Source organism: Hirundo rustica, chromosome 8 (genome assembly GCF_015227805.2).
Source record: "Hirundo rustica isolate bHirRus1 chromosome 8, bHirRus1.pri.v3, whole genome shotgun sequence".
NCBI classification, from domain to species: domain Eukaryota; kingdom Metazoa; phylum Chordata; class Aves; order Passeriformes; family Hirundinidae; genus Hirundo; species Hirundo rustica.
Window position 1 is genome coordinate 26,408,005 of NC_053457.1, and position 21,863 is coordinate 26,429,867.

At 43.4% G+C, this 21,863-nt stretch overlaps 2 protein-coding genes across 3 annotated transcripts; one reads left to right on the forward strand and one right to left on the reverse strand.

Annotated features, from left to right (window-relative positions):
- Positions 1 to 787: 787 nt before the first annotated feature.
- Positions 788 to 19,260, forward strand: PDCD4 (programmed cell death 4). 2 transcript variants are annotated; one of them, XM_040071107.2, is made up of 13 exons: positions 788 to 896; positions 4,431 to 4,578; positions 5,743 to 5,837; positions 9,155 to 9,451; positions 9,999 to 10,093; positions 11,712 to 11,825; positions 12,087 to 12,308; positions 12,572 to 12,669; positions 14,195 to 14,309; positions 15,148 to 15,255; positions 16,325 to 16,435; positions 17,191 to 17,330; positions 18,491 to 19,260. In XM_040071107.2, the coding sequence occupies exons 3-13, from the start codon at positions 5,798 to 5,800 to the stop codon at positions 18,549 to 18,551; spliced, it is 1,401 nt and encodes a 466-aa protein (XP_039927041.1). In that variant the 5' UTR covers positions 788 to 896; positions 4,431 to 4,578; positions 5,743 to 5,797; the 3' UTR covers positions 18,552 to 19,260. The 2 variants fall into 2 exon arrangements, with proteins under 2 accessions (XP_039927041.1, XP_039927040.1); XM_040071106.2 differs by lacking the exon at positions 788 to 896 and adding an exon at positions 3,395 to 3,512.
- BBIP1 (BBSome interacting protein 1) lies at positions 17,444 to 20,384 on the reverse strand. The gene is made up of 3 exons (XM_040071108.2): positions 20,178 to 20,384; positions 19,888 to 20,102; positions 17,444 to 17,661 (listed from the first exon to the last, which is right to left on the reverse strand). Exons 1-2 carry the CDS (start codon positions 20,221 to 20,223, stop codon positions 19,927 to 19,929), a joined length of 222 nt encoding a protein of 73 aa, XP_039927042.1. The 5' UTR covers positions 20,224 to 20,384; the 3' UTR covers positions 17,444 to 17,661; positions 19,888 to 19,926.
- Positions 20,385 to 21,863: the final 1,479 nt, after the last annotated feature.

Genomic DNA, 21,863 nt, shown 5'->3' on the forward strand with positions numbered 1-21,863 from the left:
AAGGGCGCCCAGCCCCGACAGGCGCTGCACACCCAGGTCTGCGCACAGCCCCGTTCCCAGCGCTCGGATGGAGCTGCACGAGGATGTTCAAAAGCAGCTCTAATTACTGAGCATTAAAAAAAAAAGTGAAGGCGTGTTTTAGTACCCTTTCAACCTGGAGCTGACGCTGCCTGATGAAGAAGAATGGGTTTGCTCTGTTTGCAGCTCGTTTCATGAAGGCGCCTTAGCCGAAGAGGCAAAAATAAAAGTAGTCTGAAGGGAAAGAAAGCAGAAGGCCAAGAGACAGGCAACTGAACAGAGCAGATTGATTTAACAGATATGATACATTCTTGCTGTCTGCATTATGTGTGGAAATTCTTATTCCAAGTGACACAGTAACAGACTCGACTGTAATCAAACAGCACGGCTGAGGTGTCAGGAGCACAGATGCTGCCTATCGAAAATATTTAAAACAGAAAGTAAAACTTCGAAAAATCCGCAGCGGGGAAACGCTCGGTGGTGTTTCTAACCCAAGGCAACTGGTCCCTGCTTTTCTCTTGCTCTCCCTGGGGCGGGAGGTCGGAAGCCCCGCGTGAGTCAGCCCGAGCTCGGCGAGAGGCAGAGGCCGGCGGGGACACGCGGTGTCCATTGTGCACCAGACACGGCACGGGGGGAAGGGCTGCTCCACGCGTTTTGGGGAACTCCAGCCAATGGATCCCTCCCCTGGGTGTTACGGGAGGGCTTGGCCTGCATGTGAGAAAGGGAGGGGAGAGTTTGAAAACAACCCAGCAGGCTCTAAGGAAGGAAGACTGCTAGAAAGTGACCTGCTCGCCTCCGTGCGAGCATTTTGCTCCAGGTGATCGGCGACCGTAGGGGTGCGAGCGCAGGAGGGGCCGGGCGGCTGAGGCGCGGCACAGGTAACTCGGGATGCAGGTGTCGGGCAGCGGGGGCCAGCTGAGCAAACACCCCTCCCTGGCTGCCTCGAGCTGCAAATCCACCAGAAACGGTCCAAAGAGATTTCTATTTTATTTTTTTTTTCCTATAGGAGGAGAATTTTTTTTTATTTTTTTTTTTTAAATGGGGATTTTGGTGGTATGTTTGCTATTAATATGTCTGGGGGAGGCAGGGCGGGAGGCAGCGAGTAGGTCTCTACAGCTCAGAGGTTAGCATGTGATCAGCTGTTTTCTAGTTACTGCATGTTTGAGGTTAGAAAGGGAAAAAGAGGTGATGTCTTTTAGTAGGCTGGTTGATACAACGGAAAAATACAGATTATCTTTCACGCACCTCAGCTCTTTTGCAGGTCACAGCGCTTTAGAAATGAGAAAATAAGTGCAAATAAGATTTTCAGTGATCAATAACCCAGCTGCTAATAGAGGCATTCAGCAGAAGAAAGAAAAAAACACACAATTTTCTTGTCTGGAGGTGTGCTGGATGGTTTGGGGGTTTTCATCTTCTTTTGACTACTGACCCAGCTTTTAGGCCTCTTGGAAGTGATCCAGTCCTAAACTTTATCAGAAAATCCTCTAGAAATTTTCCATGGTGCTTTAAAATGTGTAATTGGCATGATGTGGTATTTTGTGCCATCTTCTCTTGTGCAGGTTCTGGTTACTGTTTCAGCCTCTCTGTCACCTCTTTCTTTTTTACTGAAAAATCTCTTTAAAGCCCCACTCTGCCTTGCAAGGGAAACTGAATTCCACAATCAATGTTAATAGGTAGAATTTATTTTCCAAATCTCGGTGATGACACTGTGGTGGTTTGCTTGGTATGCACAAGTCAGCAGAGGTGCAAAGAGCAAACTATGAACTTTTTTTTGATTGATGAGGAAACAACATCTTTTAAAACTGCCTCTAGGTCGCATGTGAAAAAAAAATCTTGTGTGAGCACGTTGGACTGTTCTGACTTGAAAAAGTCTGCAATTTAGTGTTTTCATGAGCAAGAAAGGTTTTCTTTCTGTCATTTGGCTGATGGGGAAAGTATCATGAAAACATGTCAATCGTGCTGCACATTCTTTTAACAGATCATTGTTGTTTTAAATCTTAAACCTATTTTGGATGATTCATGCAGACCCAGGCCAGTAAATTAATTCAGAGGCTCTTACACAAGGGAACTTTGGCTCTTTTTTCAGTCAGAAGTATACCAACCTGGAGTAGCATTATACAGGAAAAATATTTAATACTACTACAAAAGTCAAGTCATAGTCTGGTTAACTGAGGAGGTTTCTCTTGCTGGCAGCTGGAAAATCCTGCAACGCACAAGTACCAAAGCAGAAGGGATCTGTATTTGCTTCCCTCATCGCTTGGGCTCTCTGGAGTGACAAATTAGGGAGAGAAAACAAAGGGTGAGCTTTGAGGAGAGACCTGAATGGAGGCAAAGCACATGACAATGAGAGGACACTGTCATCTGTAATTAGGTGCGTGCCCTCAGGCAGTCCGTATAGAGTAAACAGGGTAAACGCAAACTGAAACAAGGTGGAAAGTTTGGAAGGCCGTGGACGGACAGGCACATTCGGATGTCATTCCTCCTAAACCTGCAGCGTGTCAAGCGTTTCAGCAGGGGAGAAGGTGTCTGCAGCAGCTCTTCCCGTCGATGGGCTGAGCAGCAGCAATCGCGTCTGCCAGCTCCGGGGCAGCTGCGGCGCTTCCCCTGTCCCCACGCTGAGGGAAGGGCTTGCGTGGGGAGGCAGCCAAAGGCCTGAACTCCCCTTGTTAGCAGAGAGAAACGCACACAGAAAGGAGCTAACACGTTATTTTTTTTCTGACGGCTTTGCTTCAGAGAAGGAAAAAAAAACCCAAAACAGACTTTTAACTAAAGAAGTAGGACAGCACGTTGAGGAGGAACCAGGCACAGCTGCCGCGTTCCCGCGGCTGCCCCGGTGCTAACACCCAGCACCCCCAGGCGGGATGTGCGGAGCCGTTCTCCCACATCCCGGGATAGCACCGCTTCACACGGAGGGCTCAGGCGGTGCTATCCCGCCTCACACGGAAATGGAGGGCGCTGCTCAGGTGCGCCTCAGCCCCCGCTCCGCCCCCCCGGCCCTCCCGCGATGGTCTCGCCCTCCCCGCTCTCCCCCGGCCTTCGCTCCGAGCCCCGCCCCCGCCCGCCGATTGGCTGCGGGGCGGGCGGCAGCCAGCCAATGGCCGCGCCGCGGGTGGCCGTGTCGCTGGGGCAGAAAACGCGGGCAGGCTGGGGCCGGGCGCGCGCGCGGGGGCGGGGCCAGGCGGCGGGAGCGCGCGCGTGCACGGCCGGCAGCGGGAGCGCGCGCGGTGGCGGCTGAGGGGGTCTCGGCCCGGCCCCGGCGGCCCTGAGGGAGCGGCGGTGCTGCGGGCGCATCCCGGGAGCTGCGGGCGCTCCCGGGCCGCGGCAGCCACTGCCAGGCCCGTGCCTGTGCGCCAGCCCGGCCCCGGCGGCCTGAGCCCTCGGCCCCGCTCCCAGCGGCCTGCAGCCCTCGGCCCGGCCGCCTGAGCCGTCGGTCCCGCCCGCTCCTCAGCGCCGGCGCTGCGCCGCCGTTGGTCCCGGCCAGCGGCACGGGTTTGGTAGGATTACCGATTCTTAACGTGGCTTTTGTATGTGTGGTTGTAGAACAGCAGCTGGTGTTGGCAGGTCTCCAAAGCTTCGGTGATGGGGGGATGTTTACCTCAAGTTAGGAAGAACGGAAAAAAAGTGGATGCTATGTGGAAGTTATTCAGGGATGCTTTGCACCTACGGGAGGTCTTGATAACTTTTGGAAGCTTTGTCTTGCTGCGTGTGTTGTTTCTGAAGGTTAATGTGCCTGCTGAGGTAGAATTGCCTGTTTAGATGGAGTGCGAGAAATAGTAGTGGGTGCAGAGCACCGAGCATGTTGGTGGATTTGGTGATTTAGAAAAGTACCCTTGTCTTATGAACTACTTTAAAAGTACTGTTCATATCACTGATTCATCTGAAAAATTTCCATAGCGTTTATGTTCTGCCTAAAGTGACTTCTGTCCATTTTGTTTCTGCATTATCTCTTCCAACATGGATTCTGATGTTTGAAAGGCAGTTTTGCAAATTGTGTTCGAGTTTTATTGGTAGTGCTGTGTGATGTAAGTCTGCAAATCAAAATGATGGGTTTTGGATACAGTGATAAATTCCAGCGTTCGGAAGCTCCAGCAATCTGCTGGTTTGAGTTAGTGAGAAGATGCATTGCTAAACTGAGAGTGTATCTCCCACCTCCTCATCAGTATGACAGCAGGACTTGTCAGGCTTGGATATTCTATCATCCTTGTTATAAACCAAGTCAGGTGCTGAATCTCAGAATGACATCATGTGGAAGTTGGGTTGTTATTTATTAAGTTGCCACAGGTGGAGGATTTCAACTAGGGTCGGGTACAGTAAGAGCATTTCTCCACTTGGAATTTAGAACTTGGTTGCGAATGATGGAAGCTGTGATTATTATTTAACACAGGTTTTGTCCTTTTTTGTCTTTTCACAAGAGGTGGACAACTGATGGAACATTCCACTAGGAAGGATAAAACTGTTCTTACAAGGTAGTTTGTGCAGATTAGACTGAGACCCACACAGAAAAATATCTCCACCAACAGTGACTGGGAACGCTTGAGAACTCCTGAATGATTGCTTGAGGTAACTCAGGAAAAATGTTTATTCAAAAACATGTGTGGGGCGGGGAAAACTCTTATTGCACAAGGCTGGGAACTGTTTGGTTTGGCATTAGGAAATACAAGACCACGACAGCTGAATGCTGTGCCCCAAACCAGGGTTTCTTTATTGCCAACGGTTTGTGATGAATCATTTACCATTAATGGGTCTGTGGCAGGCAAGTGGGCATGAAAGAGGAAAACCAGGGAAGAGAATAAAAGGGGAAGGGAATGCAGCTGTTTGATGTCACAATCTTACCACTCAACGGTGAACAGTTTTCAGGGCAGCAAAAGGATGAGATGGGGAAAAAAGGGTTACTGAATTCTTATGGGACAGACACAAATACCAGTAATATTCCCGGGCCTGTGAAGGGATTCGTGAAAATCTTGCAGGTGAAAAAGTGTGAGGGAATTCTGGGACTGCTTAATTTTTTTGTGTACGCAAAGGAAAGATGAATGATGCCATCCTGTTCACAGTGACATGGGGTGGTTTGGAGAAAAACAGCTACTAGGAAGGGGGAGAAGGAGGAGCAGAAAAGGAGAAGTGTTTAAACGAGGAGAACTTCATCCTTTGCAGAATAGTGGTTGCAAGGAGTGTTTGAAGGGTGCAGAAGCACAGATGTGAAAGCTTGGTAGCTATATGTACACATCCAGTAAAACAAAGACTATGCCCTTGAGGGGAGGATCAAAAATTAGCTTGTTTTCTAAAGGCTGGGTTGAACTCGATAAATTGGTACCATTTTATCAACATCATTCACATGAAGAATGTTTTTCTTGTGGATGCAATTATAACATTGATATTGTACACTCATACAGATAACCACTTGGTAGAACAGGACAGTCTAGGTTGATAGAGATGGCTTTTATCAGCTAAAAAAAGCTGCATACTTGGGACTTTCAGCCTTAAAATAACGGCTTTTGCCCTCTTTATAAGCAACAGAACTGACAGCTGCTAAGGCATCTAGGCTTAGATGTGCTGGAGGGTGGTGCCTCTCTTGCTATGCTATTTACCTTCCCAGGAACTTTTTAGCTGTTAATTAACAGTTAATTATAGCTTAAGCCCCTCATTTTTATATTTTGGGAGTAAAGCCTTTGCATTTTACTTTGGTCTACTGTTTTTTGTTCTCTAAGCTTTTCTGTTCCTGTTTAGGCCTTGGAGGGAAAACATTAAGACTTTACATTTCAGTCAGCTCTGTTAAGCAGCTATGGAAATAGAAAAGGAATACATTTATATTAGCCCAACAGGTAAGTAATGTATTCAGTTGGTTTGGTTTTTTTTTTTTTTTTCACTTAAAATTGCTTAGCTGACCAGAAGTGTTCTCTGCAGAAAAGCATGCTGATAATTTTTTAACAATACTGGTTTAAAAAAAAAAAAAGAAAAACTTACAAAATAGGTCTTTCAGTTATATATCACAGAATCCTGCTCTGTTATGTTTTTGGGGTTTTTTTAATTATTAAAATAATGAAGTTAGCATTTCTGTAAGTTAATGGATAGTAGTTGTACTTGTCTCCTTATCATCTGAGTTCAAGTAGTGCTGGTGTGAAGAAAAGAATAAACTTAAAAGTAAAATGTGTAGATGTGTTTAAGAGGTGCAAATTTTGCTTTTATGTAACAATTTACCTTAAAATTAGGGGAAACGAATGTTGAATGGCTTGATTGGAAGTGGGCTGGCATGAGAAAAATTTAGGAAGTACATGTTAGAGACTGCCATGAAATGGACTGTTTTGTCTATATCACACATTTATTTTATGATGCTTAGTCAGGGTAACAGAGATTCATGTTGTTTTCTGTATCTTCCAGCGGTTATGATGCTTGCACTGACTCTTTCATGTTAAAGAGTTTTTTCAAAATAACACGTATCCATTTTAAGATGGCACGTGATGCAGTTGAGGTGGCAATATGCTCCATATGATTTCTGCTATTTAAGCAAAATTAGGTTAATGCAGAAGACATCTTGGGTCTCATCATTTTAGAATTATATTTGGGTAATAGGTGGAAAGCTGCCGGAGAGCTGGGTTGTCAAAGTTTGGACAGTTTAAATTGGTAGAAGGCTTTGTTAATGAAGGTTGCCTGTAAAAGCACAGATTTCAAGTGAGCCTGCTACGCTTAATGGCAGTGTAATGAGATAAATTTGGATAACTTCTTAATATATAGTAAGCAAAGTATTAAAGTTGGTTGAAGACTGTTACTGCCTGTGTGTGTGTATATATATATGTTATATGATGTGAAAATGAGGAACTGGAAGGAAGATCTGCAGCATTTTATAGGTTCATTTTATTTTAAAGGTTTATTTTATTTTATGTTTTTGGAAAATAGTATATGTGTTCAGTCTGTTTTTTCGAGCCTAACTAGGTAACTAATAGTACAGGGCCAGTTGGTTACCATATTATGTAGAAAGAGGTTGCAGCTGGAAGTTAGTGTTCTATAAAAAACAGTGTAGAAGTGCAGTGAGAAGTACCAATTCTTATGGGTTGGATGTTTCCTGTGGAGGATTTCCTTTAGTCTTGAACCTGAGATTAGGATTGTGTGAGGAGGTTGGATTGTAGCCTCCCCTTTAATCCTTGGCTGTCAGAGTCAGGACTGGCTTGTGTTAACTGTTGGCCATTTTCTTTGGGAACTGCAAAAGAAGTATGTGGTCATTGAAGAGTGGAGTTTCTGGACAGCCAGGTCTCAGGTCTGAACTGGAGAAATTCATGGGAGACTGAGCATGAAGAAGAACTTGAGTGCATTTGACTGAGAGGAGCTGGTTGATGCTGATGGGGTCTCCTGGGGAATGAGAGGAAGGAAACCTGTTTGGGTTTGCTCTTTTTTTCCCCTCTGTTAGCTTTATGCAAATCTCTCATTGTTTTATTAAAATGTTAGACAAACAGAGAACGCTGCTTGTGAGAAATCTTTTCCTGGATGTGATGCATGCTTTTCTTTTTTAGCTTGCTGCAAGCGTAAAAGGAATGCTTTTGTGGGAGTAATGAGTGGAAAGATGAAGCTTAGTCTGGAATGGCTGCATTACTGCTCAGCTGTAGCATTCACATCTGTGAACACCAGTATCTAAATGTTATTGCTTTGATCACAAAGGAGGCAGTTCCATCAAAGTTTGCTCAGTTTAATATACTCTTTGATATGGGTAAATACTTGGAGATTGGCAATATTTTATTAGTCCATTTTGCTTTAATAACAATTTTTCATGAACTTGTTTTGAAGTGCAAAAACGTAATTCTGAGAAATATTGCCAAATGCATGTTGCTGACGAGGAGGTATTGGTGGGGTGAATTAATACATTAGCTAAGTTCAAATGTAAATTTTGAACACTCTTCATGGTCTGGGTTTGTCAGTGAGCTTTTCTATAAAGCACTTTTGGAACAGCAGCTGCTTCTGAGTGCCCCCTTACTGCCCTGCTAGTGGTGGTGCTGTGGGTTGTGTCTTTAGGACTCTACTCAGTTCTGAAGAAACGGGGAACTGTGTAACAGAGAGCTGAGGCTGTTCTCTCTCTCTCTGTGTCTTCTAATTTGCAAGGACTCCCAGGGTACGCACTGCAATGTAAACAGGTTCTCAGGTGCTTTTTCTTTTTTTAATCTTAATTAGTTAAGAAGGGGAAGTTTGTGAAAGCTTTTGTTTATGATGCTCTAAGTAAGACATTCTGCTGAACGCCACAGTGCAAGTGAGGGACAATGTAACTTTGTGAAAGAAGACTTCAGACCTAAACATTAAATGTACTTAGCTTCCTCAGAGAGTGATGTTGTTGTACTTCTTGGTGCTCTGAGATATGTATAGAGGCTTGAGTTGTGAGAGAGTTTTTTGTTGGATACAAAACAAACCCATTATATTTGGTCATGTCATGTCTAGAAACAGTCTTGGCAGAAGCTACAGTGAGGGACAATCCACAGAGAAGAGAGATCTCACTGATTGAAAGGACTGTGTATTCTAGGAGTCTTCGTTACCAAGCTCTCCAAGATTTGTATTGAACAGCATTTTTCCCCCCACAACTTTAAAAACAAAATATAAAAGTAGTGATGTTTTTATATTCTTCTGTGCCTAAACTGTTGCTTTTCTTGCTGGTGAGCTGTGTTTGAAAATCCTTGAATTGAGTAAGGGGAATGTTGATGGATGATTTAGGGAGTTAATTTCACTTTGGTGACGAGTGTTGTAACATTGGTGAGTTCCTACAGAATGTACTGTATTGGCAGTTTCATTTGTTTCTAAATCAAGAGAAGAGTGGGTGGAGTGAGAACGAGGCACTTAGATCGAATGCACTTAGGAGCTTGGATAGTTTTTGTTTAACAAGGGTGGGGTTTTCTGTGGTTTATGTATTTATGTATGGTTTTATTAATTTGCTTTCCAACTCTTGACATCTGCTCTGTTTAGATTGTGGATATTTTGTGCAGGGGAATAAGTAACTCTTTATTACTGCAATATGTAGACATACCTTAAAAACAAAGTTTGCCTTAGCACTGTTGAAAACAAGAGTTCCGTATGATATTATAATCCTTTCTAAAAGCAGTGTGTTTTGGTATTCTAACATAAAACTGTTTAAAACTAAAAGGTTTTTTTCTGTCTTGTTTTTAAGAACTTGAGAATGTAAATGATGCTCCATTTTCTGGTGATGAAGAAAATGGTGGGTCTGAGGAACGAAAAAATGAAATCAATGGAAACTGGATTCCTGCAACTTCAATTACTGAAGCCAAAATAAATGCTAAAGCAAAGAGACGATTGAGGAAAAACTCTTCTAGAGATTCTGGGAGAGGAGACTCTGTTAGTGAGAATGGAGAAACACTGAAGATCGGAGTTGTACCAACGAGCCCAAAGGGGAAACTCCTGGACCGGCGATCCCGGTCTGGAAAGGGAAGAGGTCTACCAAAGAAAGGTTGGTGTAGCTTAGTGAAGAGAGTAGAATGAGAAAGATAAAGATTTGTTCAAAGCACAGTACATTTTTTTCTGCTGGGAATTGTTTTCATGAACCACAGTCTCTATGCAGACATTTGGCCCTTTATGTTATTTAGTGGGTGGCAGTAGCAGGTGGCAGCAAATCTAATGTCTGTGATCAATCAACATCTGTCTTCGAGGGAAGTACATTTCCTTAGCAGGCTTAATACACAAATCTGACCTGTTGGTGGTTCATGGGACTGTTACAAATGCAAATTTAAATCATGGTTGTATTCGAAAGTACAGTTTCAACCTTCAGTAATTCTTGTGCAGTCCATACTGCTTCTAGTGTCTTACTGGAAAGTGATGAAAAGTAGCTGAGGAAGTGTCAGCTTATCAGAGAAACACACCCACTTCAGCACATATTGTTAGTCAGGAGATGGGCACAAGCAATGATAGATGACTTTTAAGTGAAAGAATGTTGTGTTGAAGTGCCAAGTGTTGTTTGTAAACTGGCAGTCCTTACTTACTCTCCCGTATTTTGCCAGGTGGAGCAGGTGGTAAAGGAGTTTGGGGAACACCAGGTCAAGTGTATGATGTGGAAGAAGTAGATATTAAGGATCCTAATTATGATGATGACCAGGTATGCAAATAGTTTCTTTGCAGTGTTGGTTTATATTTCCTTTTATCGATTTCAATGGCCGTGTGAATTAACATAAATGTCAGCTTGGCTGCGCTGAAATGCTCATTTTTATGCTCAAGAATAGATGATTGGCTAATAAAAAGTCAGCTGGTGTAGAATTCAGTGTAATACTCACAAATCTTATCCCCAAGCCCTCTTTCTGTGCCTCAGTAAGCAGCATCCCTTTCCCAGCTGTGTTCTCCAGTGCTGCTTCCCATGGAGGTGGATGTTGCAGTGCTGTTCCATACTGCACACAGACACTGTTAGAAATGCAACACAGACTTGCTCAAGTTGAGAGTTTAGTGGGGACAGTATCCTTTATAGATTTTTCTCTTCCCTGTATCCCAGCCTGCCCAATGTCTTGTCTGCTTGGTATAAACACTTAATGGATATTTTGTTGACATATATTTATTTAGAGTACCTTATGGAAGATTGTATCTTAGAGCCCTGTTACTGGGGGAAGGGGAAGGAAAGCAAAGCTTATTGGGCAGAGGGGCTTTGTATCATTGAAAGGGAAATGGTGATTACAGACACAGATTGCTAAAGTCTCTGAGATCAATACAGTTGCAAGAGTGACCCTAAGTATATTCTGTATGACATAAGCTGAACAAGGGTGGTGTCCTTTGAGTAGAGGGTGTTTGCTGTAGCCATAGCTGCTGAAAGAATGGTATGTGAGAATATCAAAACCTTCTTCCAGGATCAGTTTTCCCTAAAATTTGACACTTTACATTAACAGAAATAACCATTAAAAATGGAGCTAGTGCATAGAACAAAGTTTAATGAAGAATGATCATTCTGTGTAATTTTGGTGTGATGGAAGGATAGGTTTTTTGGTTTCTACTATACTTCTTGATCATGAAAAGTTTATTTCCATTAAACATTGGTTGAAAAATGTCTTTGATCAGATGTCTTTGTTCAGCTCTGTAGTATTGGTCTCTATGTTGGTTCTGTAGGTGGAGAGTAGGGAACTGAATTAGAATAGGGAGACTGGTGCTGCTGGAACTCTGCAGGACAGGTGATACATGAGGCAGTTGCTGTGTGCCTCTTTTTCCCACAGGGAATGCCTTTGCTCACAAATATTCTGAAAATGCCTTTTCTGTGAGCTGTGCATGGCACCACCTGTCTGGTGACGCAGTCACCAAGGAGGAGGGAACAAGGCAGGGTTCCTGCCAGAGACAGGAGTGCCACTTGCAGGGGAAGGTGCTGTGGCACTGCCAACTCTGCTGGGCTGGGGCTTCTGTTGTTCTCTCTTCAGTGTTGGAGGCACTTGACCTCTGCTCCTGTGGTATCAGCTGAATCCTGGCAACAGAGTTTGGTGTATTTACCATTGTTTAACAGTAAATTCAGCCTTTCAGTTGAATTCAGCTAACAGTCAATTCAAAATATGAAGAAGTATGACAATTAGCCAGCATTGCCCGCACTTTAATAGCAGAGACAGAGTCTAATGTTTTATGGCAGAATATTGACTACCAAGAAAAAGCAATAAGGATTAAAACCCCACTATTTTGATGCTATTAGTGCTGCATAAGGTGTAAGAAAAGACAGTAAGGTTATCTGCTTTTGTTGTCTTTTAAAACAGGAGAACTGTGTTTATGAAACAGTAGTTTTACCTCTTGATGAAAGGGCATTTGAAAAAACTTTAACGCCAATCATCCAGGAGTATTTTGAACATGGAGATACTAATGAAGTTTCGGTATGTTATGGTCCTTTTTATTCTTTGTTTTAGGGGTCAAAGCTGTACATACAGTGTAATGCAATTGTCAGCTATGAATGAGTTTATAGAGAAGTTGGTAAGAAATGTCCTATGAGAATACCCAAGCAGTTATATTAATTACGTGAGCAGAAGCATCTATGTACTTGCATAAGCACATAAATATTTATTTGAGGTCTATTTATATATTTAAATAATAAAAATGGTGAAATCTCATTGTTTTGTTTTTCAAATCTTATCTAGGAGATGCTGAAGAATTTAAATCTTGGTGAAATGAAATACAGTGTGCCAGTGCTGGCTGTTTCCTTGGCATTAGAGGGGAAGGCTAGTCACAGGGAAATGACATCTAAGCTTATCTCCGACCTTTGTGGGACAGTAGTAAGCAAAACTGATGTGGAAAAATCCTTTGATAGACTGCTCAAAGAACTGCCTGAATTGGTGTTGGATTCTCCCAGGGCACCGCAGGTATATTTGTAAATCTTTATGCCAGTAGTCAAAAGCTTTTTTGTGGCTAAAATAGATCAAATGAACTGCAATAGACTCCGTGTCTTGAAAAATACCTATTGATTTTCTTACTGTTTGTAATCCTCTCCCAATTACCCAGGCTGTGTTTTCACTTTGAAACAGCTCTTTTAAATAAAATCTGAAAACCAAGCACATTATAATTATCTACTTAGAACTTCTTTGAAATTCAGCATTTAATTAGAAATGCTTCTGTTTTGTTGCAGTTGGTGGGCCAGTTCATTGCTAGGGCTGTTGGAGATGGGATCCTGAGCAGTACCTACATAGATGGCTACAAAGGCACTGTGGATTGTGTCCAAGCTCGGTAATTTCCTTGTTTTCTATACAGAGACAGTTTTCTCTTCCAAATTAAATGTCAAAGATGATGATCAGGAATTTACACCTTCAGAATAAACCATGCAGTTCTTTAACTTCCTTTTTTTTTCTTTTTAAATTTAAAATTAAAAAGAACCCATAAAATCTGCAACAAAATCATCAACATCCAGACTGACTCAAGTCAGAGGAGAACTACTGAGTTCTGAAAAAATGTATTAATACATTTGAGTTCACTTTGTCAGGTTTGTTGTCCAGCTTATGTTTGAGGGTGAAAAATGAGCTTAAAGAAGTAGTGGTTATAGAAGGTTTTGTCTTAGAAAAAGCTTTAATATGATTAATGGGTAAATATAGCATCAGGACAGCTGCTGTAAATATGTTGTGAAATACACAAGGGATTAACTGTTTTGCCTTAGGAAGGTTTGAAGCTTGTGCAGTGATTTCTGAGATTTTTTCTGTAATGCTCTATTTATCAAGAAGTACAATTGTTTTCCATGTCAGTGTGAGAAGTTTGAAGGAGCGATCTCTGACAAAGAAGGATGTTTTAATAATGAGTCATGTTTTATTATTTTTCTTACCCCCATAAGTGTATGTTTTAGGCTTGATGTGGAGGTGCTGAACTCCTGTTTGTTCCAGAAGTTGCATTTGCAGTGATTATAGTTGGGCACTTTGAGACGGAAGAGCAGTTCTTAGCTGCCTACCGTGGTGGCTCAAATTAAGAAAATTGTCTGTCACTTATATAAATGTGTCCTGTGATTTGAAGGATTGTAGTCTGCATTCTGCACATCTGGGTTGCTTTGCTGCCTTTGTTATTTCTTGGCCAGTCTTTCCTGCTCATTAAATCTTGGTGAATAGAGTTATTGTTATTGGCTTGCCCCCAGCATGAGGACTGGGAGAACTGTTCCTCCTTTACACGGATGGTACATACTGTATCCCAGACTTCTTTTTTTTTTACTTTACTTCCCTTTTAATTCTTTTTTTCAATAAACTGGCAGGCATCCCTAACTTTTGCTATTTTTTCAACTACATATTTACCTTCTGAAGTGTTTTCTTTGGCTTAAATTCTAAAGGTTTCATAATTCTTCAGGCCCAAATGGAAAATAGTATTTCAGTAGAAAACTGTTCTTGAGTGTGGCAGCAACTCAGGCCTTTTTCGTTTTGAGATCCACCTGCCAAGCTGCATTCTTGGAGGAGTCTGGATACAATCCATTTCTGCATAAGAAAATATTCGGCTGATTTTTGTGAAGATGTTTGAGGTTCTGCATTGGTGATTTATTTTACCGCCATCGCAGGATTGTTACCTGTCCTTGGTGTGAGCAGGAGTGCAAGGGTGACAGACAACGTGGGGAGCTCATTTGCTGGTTTTTTTTATCTGAATGGTCCCTGTGGAGTTGATAACCCTGACCTCTTCCCAAAGATCTGGTAGCTTTGTCTGAGGAGAAGTGGCCATGGGGGAAGTTGCAGATGCATCTAATGAAGTTCTGTAATCAGGTTTTAAGCACTGACTTTGCCTTTAGAGCCGCGCTGGACCGAGCGACGGTGCTGCTGAGCATGAGCAAGGGAGGAAAGCGCATCGACAGCGTGTGGGGGGCAGGAGGGGGCCAGCAGTCTGTGAAACACCTGGTCAAAGAGGTAATGGCAGCACTCCCCTCTCTCCTGTTGGCTCTTGGTCTGAGCTTACTTTGTTTGGGGTACAGGGAAGAGAGACGCGTATCCCATACTAAAATGAAGCCTTATGTCATGAGCATTGGTTTTGTTTTGTTGTTTGGACTTTATTTTTTATATAATTGATTTAGAGTAGCAGTAGAACTGATGTAGATAATTTCGTTGATTTTGTAGTATTTGTCACTGCTGGGAGCATGCTAGTACAACACTCTGTATTGCAAGTATATGTTTATGTTTGCTTTAAGCAAAACTTGTAAGCATTCAGCTTTTTAAGTGAATCACAGTATAAAGTTATGAAGTAATTAAAAGAGCTAAGATGAAACTGGCTAAACTGGATAACTATTTTTTTTTGGCATTGCTGATCAAAATCACAGTAATGACTGAAAAAAAGAGGAAGAAACAGGAATGTTTAGAGATCCATGCTATAAAGTAAGCAGGTCTAAAGGAAAAGGTCATGTTAAAATTTCTAGGTTGGGAGTGTAACAGCTGATAGGAGGAGGCATTCAAAGGAGAGAATAAACTTAATGACACCCATATGCACCTTTTATGGTGACACACAGCTTAAAAAACAAAGATTTTAGTGCTTCTTTATCATCACTGTGGATAGGTATTTGGCCTGCACTGTGTTTCATCTGATAACATCTCCATTTAATTAATGCCTGAATTTAATTACATTTATAAAAGCATTGGCACCAAGTTTGAGGAACTAACTTGCTGCTGGGTTGATAGTGGATTATCAAAGCAGTTGACAGCTTTTAAATTTTGTATCTAATTAGTGTTGGGTTTTTGTTTTAAAATTCAATAGATTGATATGTTGCTGAAAGAGTATTTGCTTTCTGGAGATGTGTTGGAAGCAGAACGCTGCCTTCAGGAACTGGAAGTACCCCATTTTCACCATGAACTTGTATATGAAGTAAGGAGAAATCAGTCCCTTTAATAATTGTTGGTATTTTGATGTGGGCATGCAAATAATACAACTGGCATCTGAAGCTTAGGTTGCTTATTCTGTTATTTGAATAACTAAGTTGTTTCATGTAAAGTTAATGGTTTGTGCGCTCATTTGTGTGTGCATTGTGCAACAAGTAAGCTGCTGCTGACTCTGGGAAGATCCAGAAGTAATTTTTGGGGGTTAAATTATAGAATTCAGATTAGTATAAATTCCTGAAAGTAAGATCTCGGTTTATTTTCTGCTGAGGAATAGCAAGAAAAAAACCTCCCATGCTTTGTTTTGGTGTTTATTTCCTTCTAGTTTCAGATATCTGAGTATTCTAATGGGTGTTACCTGTTTTTGTTAAGTTATAGAGCTTCCTTTTTCAGGGTGGGATTGTTTCACCCAGCATAATCATAAACACATATTTCAGACCCAGCCTATATGGGAGACTATTCCCATTTGTACTCTTTTATCTGCCAAATTGGGAAATGATTGTTTACCAATAAAGCTGAACACCCACAATCTACAAAATTTCCTTTTCAGTAAATTGACTCGTTATAGAAAATTCCTTCACAATAAAACTACAGAATCATTTCAGTTGATGGGGGTTGTGCAGTATTGTAGATTTTAAGCTTCTGAGTCCTTCTGTAATCGCAGATAAGAAACCCCCATGGATACAAAATTAAAACCCCATGGATACTAAATTAATTTCACAAAATTAATTAATTGCCATCTGCACTGCATCTGCACTGCCACATGGGCATAGCCATGTAGTGCTGAAGCAGAGACAGAAAGGCTATGTTTTTCATTCTATCTAGTCCTTTCTGATTTTTCATACCTTTTATCTTACCCGAAGAACTTTTCATCAGTTTTTGTTTTGTAATAATAATAATATTAAACTGAAATTGTTTGTGCATGTAGTAAATGGGCTTTTTTTCCCCAGAAAGTTCATAATAACGCATTCACTCCTTTCTGTACCTCATTCTGTACACACCTTGTACCTGAGCCAGTGTTTCCATTTTAGTCAAAACACTTGTATGATTTGTTTTAGGCCATTGTACTGGTTTTGGAGTCAACTGGAGAAAAGACCTTTAAAATGATACTGGATTTGTTGAAAACTCTGTGGAAGTCTTCTGTCATTACTGTGGACCAAATGAAAAGAGTAAGTATGGCATTTGGAGAACTTTGCATAATAACTTCCAAAATTTCCAGCTGCCTTTATGCAGTTAAATGGTTAAAACTAATAATCTAAAATGCTGCAATATTGCCTCATCTATTAAATTTGTCTTTTTATCTGGTAGTTCTTTGTAACTGAAGTAGTACAATAAAGGCCTACTAATTACAAATGACAAGTAGAGCAGTATAGAAATAAGTATTCTGCACAGTTGGAATCATCTATGACTTACTTCTCAGGATGAGTACAGGACAGCAATTCTGTCCCAGGGCAGACTGGGAACCACATCAACACTTACATAAAAATAGACCCTGCTGTGTTGCTGGTGGGAAGTGATGAAGTCATCTCTGCTTGTCCCGTCTCTCCCCTGCTGCATTTGTTGGTCATTTGTGGCCACATTTTATTCACTTACATTGAAGACTTATTTTCTTCCCGTGTTACTTCCCATGTAGTAACAGGCAAGCTAATGTACAGATTTCATACTGTCTGGATTTCTGAATTCTAAAGCAGTTAGAAGTTCAGGTTGTGTTTTTATGTAGATAGATGTTTGCATAATGTCATGGTATGGGTCGATATTATATACTTTATTTCTCTACTGACTTGTGGCTGCAGTGCTTTAGGTTTTTGAAACCGTATTAAAAAAAACCAAACAAAACAACCCTCTGGAATGCAGAAGGGTATTTAAAACCATTGTGATAAAATCATAGAATAACCCAAAGATTATTTGAATCCTCACACTGCAGGGCTATGAACGGGTTTACTGTGAAATCCCAGACATTAACCTGGATGTGCCACACTCCTATTCTGTGCTCGAGCGCTTTGTAGAGGAATGCTTTCAGGCTGGAATCATCTCCAAACCTCTGAGAGACCTCTGCCCTTCAAGGTACTCATTTCAGTGTACATGGGCAAAGGCATTGCTCTTCATTCCTATCACAGGTTACAGAAAGGACCAAAGTGTGACTGTTTGGAAGTGAAAACTAGAGGATGGACAAACGGTTGGACTGGTAAAACGTGTATTAAGGCTGGGGTAAATACTTGAGGAAAGGCAGCCTCCTGTAAATCCCAGGCAGCACCTCTCAGTGCTCCCCAGAGGATGAAGGCTGCTTGTCCTCTGCTTTCCTGATTTGCTTGGGAGAAATCCGTGTAGCACCAAGCTGCAAGATCCAGGTGTCACAACGGTCCACGTAGGTGACAGTGGAAAACTGTCAGCTATACTGGGGAAACGAAAAAAAAAATCCTTTAAAAATGGTTTCAACTTATCAAACAGCATCAGTAGAGTTCTAAGATGAGACAACCAGTCCTAATATTTATATTAAAAGGAACAGGACACTAATATGGGATAAGCTCTGCACACCCCATTTATCATATCTTTCCTGTGATTTGTACAATACTTCTGGTTTGTTATGGCTTGGTTACTCATAGGCTAAGTAATGCCGTGTGAACTGTACCTAATCAGTATGCTGTTACCTCCTTACTGGTCACAAAACTGTTAATAAGTTTCATTTCCTCTGGGGAATATATGTAGTTTTTTAAATAGGATGTTAAAACTATTATTCACAGTTTTATGCATTAGGAATACTATTTATTTGACAGGTCTTTTCTATTTTGGATGTTTTGTTAGAGTTCTTACACAATCTTGACAGCTTGTGAAATTGGATCTTGGAATTGTTAGCATTTTTATCAAGAACAGCCTCCATTTGTGGACTTTACACTTAAAACCGCGTGTGTTGGTATCAAATGTTTTGCAGGTTTGGGTGTGTGGGACGGTTGAGAGTCATCACTGCATCAAAAGCTTGATTATACTTTACCAGTTATATGTTGAGAGGCATTTTTGGTTTGTGTACTTCAGTTTCAAGTAGAAACGCACCATTCCTAGGTTTCCAAACTAGCATTTTTTAGGCAGCTGAGCTGACATTGTGATCACTGCTGAACTTACACTTCATATTTGACTTCCAAGACAAAAGAGAAGATTCTTCTCAGCGAGAAAAAAACCAAGCAATGCTACTGTAAATTACTGAAAAGATACTTTCTCTTTTCTTACAGGGGCAGAAAGCGTTTTGTGAGTGAAGGAGATGGAGGTCGTCTGAAGCTAGAAAGCTACTGAATGTGAGAACCGCCTCCCGAAGCCTTACAAGTTGAAAGGGAACGTAGCTTGCTATGGATATATATACAACACGCATGCTCCTCTGGTGTGTGTATGTATATATGTATACACATCTAGGACATACCAAATTTAAGAGTTGCTTAGCACAGTTCGTATTTTTTTAAGAGCACATGTTTTGGGTACAAATTGGTTTTTTTTGGTTTTTTTTTTTGTTTGTTTGTTTGTTTTTTTAATAGTTTTGTAAATTTCAGGAAGAAGCGTTCTTTCTTTGGGCATATAGTAGAACAACTGGCCACTCTGCTGTGGTGGTGCCTTGAAATAAGCTATCTCTGTATGTGCCATGTTTATGACCTAATCATTCCACGTGTGCATCAGTGTCTGACTGCCGCTCGCTCTTTCCAGGACAGTGCTGTCATCATAAAATCACTGGTTTATATAAAGCTTTATTATAGAAGGGTCAAGTTAAGCTGCTGTGATCCCATTTCCATTGCTGCTAAAGAAATACTGTGCTTTGGGAGTTAAAAAAAAATAGCAGTTTCTTTGTTTTAAAGAGCCCAAGGAAATACAGTTGGGTCACAAGATGAATACATCTGTTTCAGGGGAGAACACTGGATGGTTTCAGCCCCCATGTACCAAACTTGTCTTTTTTTCTATGTAACTGGAAAAGTGAAAAGTTCTGGTAAAACATATTAAAAATATTTTTTGTGAAGCTTTTGTTTCTGTCTCCTTTTTATTTATTTTAAACAGAATAAATTAAGCAGTACATGTAACGCTGCCCTTTGGTATTGCAGTCAGGAGGAGAGCACAGAATAATTAAGCTCATGGTAAGTAAGTATTTACCAGGTCTGTTTTGGAAAACACAACTGACTTGCGTAGGAGCGTCCAGCCTGGTACAGATAGTGTGAATGTGTCTTTGCTGCAGAGCTTCGCCAAGCCCTGGCTCAAGAACAAGACGGATCTACGGAAGATTCGCCTACAGGAACACGGTACAGCCTTCTCCTTTGTTTTTCTGTTTCACGTCAAGATATTTCAGGTGTTCCGAAATGCTGGGAATAGCCATTCCAGGGCTGGGAACATGCTGTGCTCTAGGAGCCAAGCGCTTTAGTCCTCCAGCGGGTCTGGTGAGCCCGGCTTGGAGCAGAGGGTTGTGGAATTCGCCTCCTCCTGCTTTCCGAGGGGTTCTGGTACCACTAAACACGCGTTTAAAACAGCGCCTGGGCAGCGACCAGCGCAACTTCTACACCTACAACGCCCGACGCGGCCTCCCCGCCCAGCCCGCCACCACGGCCTGCGTTCAGGCCACATTTTAATCCGCAGCCCCGTCACACAGCGGTACCTCGGATCGCGGCCGCGGCCGGGCACGACCCTCTCCGCGCTACTGCCGCGGCGGCGCGGCCCCCGCGGATGGCGGCGGGGCCGCCTCGGGCGCCTGGGCCGCCTCCAGCGCCGCCCTCTGCAGCTTCTCCAGCTTCTCCAGCGACACCGACTTGAGGGGCAGGATCTTGGGCTTGCACAGCACCATGGCGGCCGTGTCCTCCATCGCCAGCTGCCCTGCAAAGGGAGAAAAGGGCCGTGAGCGAGCGGCGGGCTGGGCGGGCAGGGCCGGGCGGTGCTCGCCGCCGGTACCTTGCTTGGGCAGCACCTCCCGGAGCGCTCCCGTCCCCTCCGGCATGGCTGCTCCGGCACGGCACCACCCCCGGGAGAACTACAGCTCCCAGCTTGCACTGCGCGGCGCCACGCCCACGCACCCTTGTCGTACACCTCCCCGGTGCGTGCTGGGAGTGATAGGCATAACGAGGCTCCGGCTGCCCCAATGCCCGATGGGAATTGTAGTCCTTGGTAGGGCGCTGCGCTGGGGCAGCCCCGGGCGCAGCGGGAGCGGCTCCCCCGGGGCTGTCCCGGTCCCGGGATTCCAGGATGCCGCTCCCCGCCTCAGCTGCGCCGGGCTCTGCTCGGGGGAGGAGCCGTCCCACCTGCGCGGGCCTGCCCGGCCCCGGCGAGCCGCTGCCTGCCCGCCCGCCGGGACCCGCCGCGGAACTCAGGCTTTGAGGCGCTTTTATGGTTTATTTTCTGCTTCTGTAAATAAAATCCCCAGCAGACACCGTCCAGCAGACGGGCGTGGCCAGGGCGTACGCGTCCCGGTTTTCGTTTCCAGGCAGCGCCTCGGGATTGGCGATGTGAATCATGCTGTTGTTTGACATGTAAACAGCAGTAAAAGCCGCTGCCTTTCTAAACCCTGAGAGCTTCGATGTCGCCGAACCTGATGGGCCAGGGCAGCGGGATCCCCCACAGGGGTCCGCCTTTTGGAGGATCTTTGCCACCGGGAGCAGCTTCCCTGGGAAACCCCCGCGGGGAGCCGCGTGTGACCCGGGATGGGCCGAGAGGGATTCACCTGTCCTGTGCCTTGGCCATGCCCCGGCAAGCCCCGATTCTGGGCTGTGTTGTAATTTTAGAGTTTGCTAATGAGCCTGCCTGCGCGCCCTGCACGCCCTGTGTGCCTGGGGATTGGCAGCTCAGGCTGGTAATCCTGCTAACCTGGCCTTGGCAGGCAGGCACGGCTCCTTTCGGCGTTCTGGGCTTCAGATCTGGCTTCTCGCTGTGCACCCGGAATGACCGTGGATGAGTAAAATGAGGGAGAAAATGATCTTGGCTAATAATTCTTTTTCATTCTGCCTTGGGGGTGGCTGTCTCCATGCTTCCCTCTGCTAGTTCAGGTGGGGCCTGTCATCTGTGGGATTCAAGGTTCGCTGCGAGAGCAGTGATAAAACTTTTAACTTCCAGTAAACTGCACCTCTCCGATAGTTATTTAAAGCCTCTGTTTGCATTGTTCCAGAACTATTTCCTTTTTCCTCTAAGCAACCTAGAGTAGGAAGCTGACAATCCCTCAGGTAGCCCGGTTCCACCTCTGTCCCTGATGCTGGGTTGGAGGCCAGCAGACCCCACGGAGGGTGAGAGCAGGACTCCTCCTTCCTGCCTTTTGTGGAGCTGGCCAAAGATAACACTCCTGGGCTGGTCCCGGGCAGCACAGACGTGGGCCCTTTCTGTCCTTACTCACATATTCCACTTTCAGGTCAGAAGAGATTGGCGTTGATGAGGCTGTAAAATGGATGTGCTTGTCCTTCTCTACCCTTTGAAGTGCTCAGAAGCATTCCCACTGATTTCAGTGGAAAAGCTCCTTTGTCTGATGTGCTTTTCCATGTGCCAATCAGTATTTTGTGCTGACTGGAAGGGAAAGGACAAGGCACTCCTTTATGATGGATGTTTTTAGATCAGGGCATTTTAAACAGTATGTGCAATTTGCAGATCAGTATT

Bases quoted from the DNA above. Each gene is read 5' to 3' on its own strand.
- BBIP1 (XM_040071108.2), bottom strand. From the start codon at position 20,223: ATGCCGGAGGGGACGGGAGCGCTCCGGGAGGTGCTGCCCAAGCAAG. The intron at 20,103-20,177 runs GTACCGGCGGCG...CTCCCTTTGCAG, and splicing joins GGAGGTGCTGCCCAAGCAAG to GGCAGCTGGCGATGGAGGAC.
- PDCD4 (XM_040071107.2), top strand. From the start codon at position 5,798: ATGGAAATAGAAAAGGAATACATTTATATTAGCCCAACAG. The intron at 5,838-9,154 runs GTAAGTAATGTA...CTTGTTTTTAAG, and splicing joins CATTTATATTAGCCCAACAG to AACTTGAGAATGTAAATGAT. The intron at 11,826-12,086 runs GTATGTTATGGT...AATCTTATCTAG, and splicing joins GAGATACTAATGAAGTTTCG to GAGATGCTGAAGAATTTAAA.